This window comes from Podarcis gaigeae (assembly GCF_964106915.1).
Source record: "Podarcis gaigeae genome assembly, chromosome: Z".
NCBI lineage: Eukaryota > Metazoa > Chordata > Lepidosauria > Squamata > Lacertidae > Podarcis > Podarcis gaigeae.
Window position 1 is genome coordinate 22,225,389 of NC_139691.1, and position 8,564 is coordinate 22,233,952.

At 46.4% G+C, this 8,564-nt stretch overlaps 1 protein-coding gene across 1 annotated transcript; it reads left to right on the plus strand.

Annotated features, from left to right (window-relative positions):
• The first annotated feature begins 3,249 nt into the window (after positions 1–3,249).
• Positions 3,250–8,359, plus strand: LOC310836761 (uncharacterized protein). Its single transcript, XM_083722568.1, has 9 exons — positions 3,250–3,344; positions 4,616–4,698; positions 5,514–5,554; positions 5,761–5,877; positions 6,119–6,198; positions 6,694–6,796; positions 7,181–7,264; positions 7,634–7,738; positions 8,034–8,359. Exons 3-9 carry the CDS (start codon positions 5,522–5,524, stop codon positions 8,184–8,186), a joined length of 675 nt encoding a protein of 224 aa, XP_083578694.1. The 5' UTR covers positions 3,250–3,344; positions 4,616–4,698; positions 5,514–5,521; the 3' UTR covers positions 8,187–8,359.
• Positions 8,360–8,564: the final 205 nt, after the last annotated feature.

The following is an 8,564-nucleotide window of genomic DNA, read 5'->3' on the forward strand; positions in this document are numbered from 1 at the left end:
CTCTTGGATTAGTGCTGTCAAATTTCCAGCTCTGAGGATTTTCTCCTGATCTCTGTAGGCTTCTAAGGGCCCATCCCAAACAAGAGTGGGTCGTCGTCGTCCCCCCCCCCCCGCAAGTGTTTGGTGAGTTGTTGCAGGGTGGAGATCCTTCCAGAGGCATCATTGTTAACAGAACCTTTTCCTCCTGCCTGGTCCACAGCAGACCCTCCAGGTGTCCTGAATTAGAGAAGCCATCCCGGTTTCTGATTTGATCCTAATCCTTAAAGGTACAGGGACCCCTGACCATTAGGTCCAGTCATGACCGACTCTGGGGTTAAGGCGCTCATCTCGTTTTATTGGCCGAGGGAGCTGTCGTACAGCTTCCGGGTCATGTATTTCCCTATTCTCATTGGGAAAATGTTGGAGGGTATGTGATCCCTGAGCCGGCCTTTGCATGAAGCAGAGTGGAAGAATCTGCTGTGGATGCTGGATCTGGACTGCCTGGGAGGGGTGGCAGATCTGTCCGCTGCAGCTTGTGTCATCGCTGCCTCCTCCATCCATCTGCTCTTCTCCACTGTGCAAGCCCTTTGCTCCCCCCACCTGACAGCCACCTCTCTTATTGCTATGTCTTCAGAGCCTCCAGGTGTCCCTCTTTTCCAGGGACAGCCCCAGATTTACAGAGGCTGTCCAGGTTTCTGATTTGATCCGGGAATGTCCTGCTTTTCCTTGGGACGTCCCTATTTTCATGAGAGAAACGTTGGAGGATATGGAGGTTTGTGACCCCCAAGCCAAGTAGATAAGCAACCTTTAAAAGACATCTGAAGGCAGCGCTGCATAGGGACGTGTTTTAATGTTTTACAGTGGTACCTCTGGATGCGAACTAGATCTGTTCCAGAGGCCCATTCGCAACATGAAAAGAGCACAACCCACAGCGGCGCATCTGTGCACGCCCGGGTCGCGATTTGCTGCTTCTGCGCATGCGCGTGATGTCATTTTGTGCTTCTGCACATGCACAAGTGGCGAAACCTGGAAGTAACCCTTTCCAGTACTTCCAGGTCGCCACGGAACGTAACCTGAAAGAACGTAACATGAAGCAGACGTAACATGAGATATGACTGTATTATGTTTTTACAGTATATATGTTGGAAGCTATCCAGATTGGCTGGGGTGTAAATACTAAAACAAGAAAGAAAAACAAGAAAGAAAAGTGGGCAGCATCTAAGAAACTGGTGTGGCTGCAGAGTCATGCCAGACCAATCTGATTTCTTTTGTTGATGGAATTACAAACTTGGTGGATCAGGGAAATGTTGTGAACATAGTGTATCTTGACTTCAGTAAGGCTTTTGACAAAGTCCCCCATGATATTCTCACGAGGAAGCTGGTAAAATGTGGGTTGAACGAGGTAACTGTAAGGTGGATTTGACTGACTGGTTGACTGGTTGACTGACTGAACCCAAAGACTACTCATTAATGGTTCCTCATCATTCTGGAAAATGAACCCGTTGTTGTTCAATGTCTTTATAAATGACTTTGATGAAGGAATTGAGGAGATGCTCATCAAATTTGCAGAGGACGTCAAACTGGGAGGGGTAGCTAATTCAGCAGAGGCAGAATCAGAATTCAAAATGACCTTAACAGACTGGAGAACTAGGTACAAGCGAACAAAATGAATTTCAGTGGGGAAAATGTAAGGTTCTGCACTTAGGCAGGAAGAGCCAGATGCATAAATAGAGGATGGGGGGCATCTGGCTTACTAGCAGTACATGTGAAAAGGATCTAGGGGTTTTGGTGGGTCACAAGCTTAACATGAGTCTACAGTGTGATGCAGCAGCAAAAAAAACTAATGCTATTCTAGGCTGCATCAACAGAAGTATAGTGTTCAGATCAAGGGAAGTAATAGTACCACTATTCTGCCTTAGTCAGACCACACCTGGAATACTGTGTCCAGTTCTGGGCACCACAATTTAAGACAGATGCTGGAACGTGCGCAGAGGAGGACAACCAAGATGATCAGGGGTCTGGAAACTAAGCCTTATGAGGAGCGCTTCAAGGAGCTGGCTATGTTCAGCCTGGAAAAGAAGAGACTGAGAGGAGATCTTCAAATCTCTTAAGGGTTGTTACATGGAGGAGAGAGCATGCTTGTTTTCTCTTGATCCAGAGAGTAGAACCAATGGCTTCAAGTTGCAAGAAAGCAGATTCCAACTAAACATCAGGAAGAACTTTCTGACAGTAACAGCTGTTCAGCAGTGGAACAGACTACCTTGGGAGGTTGTGGACTCTCCTTCCTTGGAGGTTTTTAAACAGAGGTTGGATGACCATTTTCATGGATGGTTTAGCTGAGATTCCTGCATTTCATGGGGTTGGACTAGATGACCCTTGGGCTCCCTTCCAACTCTAAGATTCTATGATTATTATTACCATGGAATAGGACGTCCCTATTTTCAGTGGGGAAATGTTGGAAGGTAGGTGTCTCCCTATCTCAGGGGAGAGGCAGTTGGGTGCACAAACCCCTCAGCCTCCCCTCCCCCACTGTGTGCCTGTGGCAACCATAGAAAAACATACTGATTCCCCCTTTTTTCCTAGGTTGAGTATAGTTTGGTGCACAAAAGTTAAAAAGAAGAAAAGAGAAGAAAAGTCACCTTTTCACTATTGAAATGTCCTTCCTTTTATATTCAGGATTTTTGTACTTGTGTTCTTATATAGAAAGACTCTTCTATACTGTGCATGTCTCGGGAGAAGGTTTATTATTATTAGGATAAACGATGAAATAGGACTATAAAACTAGAAACTGCACGGTTTTTTATTTCTTCCCCAGCCCTTCCTGGAGATGCCACTGGGAAGTGAACTTGGGACCTTCTGCATGTCAAGCATGCACAACTGATCTACAGGCCTTCTCCTAAACTTGGAAGGTTTGCTGTACTGTGCACTTTAAAGTAGCCATGATGAATCTAAAAAACACAGGACTGGGGCAAGCTGGTGTTTCATCTGCAGATGTTCCTTGGAACTTAGTACACATATTTCTACTTTTTGATAAGGCTGCTGGAGACCTTGGCTTCTTGATTAGAGGGGCAGTAAATGCTGCCATTCCATCTAAACAAATGAGTGAGCTCATTTTGTTTTGAGAAACAAGTTCAAAGCTGACTGGAGGCATGTCAAAGCCCAGGAAATTGTAGATACGGTAGGACCGAAGTTTACTCCTCTGCTTTGCCTGGAAGGACACATGCCTCATTCACGTCACTGATGTAGGTGGTTCTTTTGGGGGTGTGATTTTCTGGAGGTGTGGTTGGTTTCTTCCTTCCTTCCTTCCTTCCTATATCTGCTTCACTTTGTCCGGTGTGCTGTGAGGCTTGGATCATTGCCTTGAGGTAGGTAAGAATGGGTTGTTGGTTTCCCCCCATTTTTGTTAGGGACTTTAATTCATTTCCCAACTAGATGGGCTTAGGGAGGTGGGGTGGGCAGATGGGAGTTATATTTACTTTAATTACTTTGATAATGCTAGTCGTCTTTGACTGGACTTAACTGGCCAGGGGTCCTTTACCTCTACCTTTTACCTTGCCACTTATTGGTACAAGTCCAAATCATATTCAATTTAATGTTTTATGTATTTCTAATCTTGTATAAATTTCTATAGGCTTAATTTTCTATTTTCTGTGTAAATCCCATATTGGTCATGATATCATTTCATTTTCCATTTCCACTAAGTTTTGTATATTCTTAAAAAGAGTGATTTGTGTCTGCATTTTTTTTTAATGGTACAAGCTGTGGTGGTGCAAACTGTTTCACTGTGTTGCTATTGAGTAAAATCAAACCTTGATGGCGGGGGGGGGGGGTTTCAAGGTGCAAGCTGTAATGGTGCAAGCAGTTTCACTGTATTGCTGCTGAGCTGTTTCACTGAGCTGTTTCACTGGGTTGCTACTGAGCAAAATTGAACCTTGATGGGCAGTTGATGAATGTGGCTTTGGCCAAGATTTGGGGGGCCATCATTGTGCCTTCATTGAATCAGTGGAGAGTGGAGGCTGTAGCAGCCCCTCATTGCTTTGACAATGCTACTTATGAGTGCATGTGCAAATAACATTCAATTGCTAATAATTGTATGTGTGTGTGTGTACAGTATCAATTTCTATACATTCCATATTGGCCATTATGTTTCTTATATCCATAGAGTGGTTTGTTTCTGGATGGTTTGTTTTTTTAAAAAAATTGGTGCAAGCTGTGATGGTGGAAACTGTTTCACTGCGTTGCCATTGAGTAAAATCAAACCTTGCTGGGGGATTTTTTTATGGTGCAAGCTGTAATGGTGCAAGCGGTTTCATTGTGTGGCTACTGAGCAAAATTGAACCCTGATGGGCAGTTGATGAATGTAGCTTTGGCCAAGATTTGGGGGACCATCATTGTGCCTTCATTGAATCAGTGGAGAGTGGAGGCTTTAGCAGCCCCTCTCCAGAGATGCTGATGTGTTGGAAATGCTAGAGGCCATTTCACTGAACTGCCATTCAATAGTTTGAAACAGAGAAGGCTGCACATTTTTTCTGTTTGGGCTATTCTGCAGTGGTTTTGTGGTCTCCACAGGGGACAATTCTCGACACAATATTTCTGGCTCTGGGTCTCATTCTCACCTCTCCCCCATCTCTTCTAGCCTTAACCACCCGCAAAGCCTACTGTCTTGGGATTGCAGAGGTCACTCCTTTAAGGTCACCCCTTTAAGGATCTCTTCTACAAGTATGTGAAAGTGGTGCCTGTGTTGTTGTAGTAGATCTGCCTAGGAAGGGAGGTTAGGTGAAGGTGCTGTTGGGGAGGTGTCTTGTTTTGTGGAGAGGTCAGGATGAGAGCAAGGAGTCTTATAAGAAGGTGGCTGATGCTCAGGCTTCTTTGTAAGAGCCATGCGAGAGCAAATTAGTGGCCCTTCTAGTCCAGCAGTCTGCTCCCCTAGTGGCCAACCAGATATTTAGGGCAAAGTCCACAACAGGAACCGTGATCCCCAACAACAGGTTCTTTTGAAAAACATGCTGCCTCTCCTCCTGGGCGAAATATTTAGCTGCCAATGACCTTATTTGCCACAAATTTCTCTATTCTGTCCCATATGGCAGCCATCCCCTTATCTAGTGGCAGGGAGTTCCATCCTTCAGCAATGCAATGCTGTGTGGAAAAGTCCTTTCTCTGGTCTGCTTGTAATCTTCCACTCACCAGTGTCACTGTATGACTCCATTGGACATGACAAGAAGCCCCCCTCTCTCCAGTCTCTCCACTCCACATGCCATTTTATACACCACCAGCCTTACAGTGCAGAATAAAGCCACAACACATTAAAGAAAGAAAAGAGAGACAAGCAGGAGAGAGGGAAGGAGGTGGGGGCTTGGCCAAAGTGAAGGGGAGATGTGAGAGAATGGGGGATGGAGACGGGGAGCAGAGAGGGTCATCTGAAGGGGTCCTCTGAAGAGGCCTAAGAGTGGTGACAAGAGGTTTAGTAAGAAATTGATGCTTGAGATGTAAATAGATGGATGAACCTTCCTTCACATCCTTTTCTCCTCTTTCAGCTGCAGAAATGCTGGAAGAGGCAATTGAAACCGCTCTCCAGGTTAGTATCTGTGGGAGCAGGTACAAGACCCCCCTCAGCACAGTCCCCCCCTTTGCCTCCCCCCACCCACTAGCCCATGAAAATGCCGGTTTTGATGTTTGTCTCCTGGGATCCAGGAGCAATCCCTCCCCCCCCCCATGGCTTTTACAGGTGTGAGGTTGAGAAAGTCCATTCCTGATTAAAAACCTGACTTTTTCCACTTTCAGGATTTGGCCAGGGATTATTTTTTCCTCTTTTGTGTGCACTTCACATGTGATCAAACCCGTAATGTGGCTCCTAATGCTGTGGTGCATCAGAAAGATCCTGTGACCAAGGTCATTTTGGTAAGTGAGGTTCAGGATGAGAAATCCATTGGGGAGGTGGGCAGAAGGGATGGGGGTGGGGTTTGGGGAATGGTCTGTGAAAAGGAAGTTTGTGGGTCTGGCAAAGAAGAAGAATTTGCAGGCATTTGGGACAGGCATTCCAACTGCAACTGAAGTCAACCCCTGAGTCTGGGGCTGGAGCAGCCCCCCTGAATTCCATGGGGAACTAACTTTGCTCTTCTGCTCTTTGAACTCTTCTCAGGACATCATGGAGAGATGGTACATGTTTCCAGTCCCCTTCAAAGTATTGAAAAGGGGAATGAATGACGTCATCTGCCTCACGTATGTTGTTAGCATTGTTTGGGCAATTGAGAATTAGAAATGGCAAAGTGGGTGTTTGTGAGCTGCTTGAGGAAAGGGCAGCTGGCAATTTAGACTGAGAGGGAAGAATCAAAACACAGGGAAATAGCAGGGACTGAATAAATGGGCCAAGAGTGCCATCTTGAGCTTAACAACAAGCTGATAAGGTAGGCAGGATGGAGCAATGGAAGCTTCTGTCTCTAAAAAAGAAAAGAAAAATCATGGGTGGTTTTTATGCTTCCAGGGCTGGATGTATCCCCTCCCCCAATCTCTCCCCTTCCTTAACGGAAGCTGGGACTTGATGGGTCAATAGGGAGCTGTCTGACATGGGATTAGTTTTTCAGTGGGTTGTGTAGCTTTTAAATGTACATGCTTGAGAGGACCAAAATTAGAGGCTGTGGGGTTCCCAACAAGCCTGAAAATCATCCATAGGACTTTGGGAAATTCAATCTCATATTTTCTGCTTCATCGTGACAGCTTCGTGAGACCAGCATATGCGGTTGTGAGGAAAAGGGCCATCATCCGTGGGATGCTTCTTCCGATTGCTCACATTCCTGGACTGAGCAATCTTGACAGGGAGGTAAATTCTTTGTAGCTTTGATCATTACTCTTGACTTCTATTGGTTCAATTTATCTCCTGAAAAGTTTGCACATCATTTCATTTCTTACTAATTTTTCAGCGAGACCATAAGCTTAGCTACACAGATAATGCTTTTGGTTTCACTGGGTTTTTTTAACGTCATCTCCATTCAGAAAGTGAATTTTGCCTCATTATTTGTCCAGGAGTGAAAACTCTTAGTCTCATTTGAAGCTGGCCTTTGTCTCTATTCTGCCAGTTTGCTTTAGTACCACCCTTATCCAATGCTAAAAATCTGTTAACTATTCTCACCCCCCATGTCTTTCCACATCATCTCCTCCTGTGAATCTGTGAATCCACCTCTGTGAAAATGGTTTTCACCACCAGGCTCTCAAGCAGCTGTTTCATGCAATTGTGAGGCGCCTGCTGACTGAGGACCCAACCGCTCAGTGCCTAAGAGCCCTCTTGGAAGTAAGTGTGTTGGTGGGACAAGGGTATTGATTCAATTCAGCAGAGCCTGCTGGCATAAAAGCTTGATCAAGCAGCATCACAAACCCAGAACATGGGTGTCCCCTGACACGCTGGGGAAGGGCAGGCCACTCAGACAGGGGGCCACCCTTGTCAAGGCCCTTTTTTCAGTCTCCACCTGGGTGCAGCAGCCGGGGGGGGGGCAAAGCAAATTTGGGGCTCAGTGACTTGGGAGATAGCCTTTTTGAGCTGTCTGGAACATTGAACAAAGGATCTCCCTCAGATAGTGCGGGAGAGTCCTCAGTGGAATTGGTAGCTTGCCTCTGTAGCTGAAACCAGCCCCCTGATACTAAGGTGCTTTTCCTCCCACAGGCACTGGCCCATTTTTTCAATTCAGACGATGTGCTTGAAAGAGCACTGGCTACAAGCAGTATCACCATCCTGCTTGCCAACGCTATGAAATACAATCATCTGACTGTAAGTATCTGTTTTATGGGCCAGAGAGGTTTCTCAAAGTGGCTTACAAAAGACTATCTCAGTGAAAGAGACATCCAAACCTGGTGTCGGGCAGAGAAGTAACATGGTCTCCCAGTGTGTCCAGGATTATTCAGGTGGTAGTTTTTTGTGCACTTCTTTGGTGCTGCCCTTTGGTCTCCACCCTCTAGGCAGCAGAAACCACAGAGGTGGGCTTCCTTGGAGGCAAGGAAGTGGGGTTTAGTAGATGCTTTGGGGTTTAAAAAGGACCTAATTCAGACTTTTCTTCATTCTACAGCCTGGGGTCATAATAAGGGTCCTCCCCGAGGAGCTCACTCCACTGTTCCTAAACATCAGCGAAGGCAAGTACTCCATTCTGCAAGCACAGAACAAACCCACAGGGCTCACTCTCCACCCCAAAGCCATCCTTGGCAGCCTAACTGGGGCCTGAGGAGGGCTCACTTCTTTGCTGTAACACACCTGCCTCAGGTTGAAATCCCAGCCCTGCCTCAAAGCCCCCAAGCAAGGTGAAGAGTGAACAGCTGTTCCCAGATGCCATGGGGATGCTGGCTCCAGGTGGTGGAGGCCAGTGACCCCCAATGGTCTGGCAATGGGGGTGGTGATGTTGGGGGTGGGTAGCAGCCCAACTGGGCTTTGCCAGGGCATAGGAGGGGGCATTACCTGTCTAAGAATGCCCGGTGATAAGTCTGGGCCTGGTTGTAACGAAGACTCACTTTTCTTATCTTCTTTTGCATCCAGAGGACATCCAGGCTGTGATTCAGGATGTGTTCCCACCACTGAATGAGGCGTACTGAATCCTCTTCCCAAA

What these genes read in the sequence shown, in the direction of transcription:
- LOC310836761 (XM_083722568.1), top strand. Translation starts at nt 5,522, where the DNA reads ATGCTGGAAGAGGCAATTGAAACCGCTCTCCAG. An exon ending in TGAGCAATCTTGACAGGGAG is followed by an intron (nt 6,797 to 7,180) that starts GTAAATTCTTTG and finishes TTTCACCACCAG; the next exon opens with GCTCTCAAGCAGCTGTTTCA. An exon ending in GCCTAAGAGCCCTCTTGGAA is followed by an intron (nt 7,265 to 7,633) that starts GTAAGTGTGTTG and finishes TTCCTCCCACAG; the next exon opens with GCACTGGCCCATTTTTTCAA.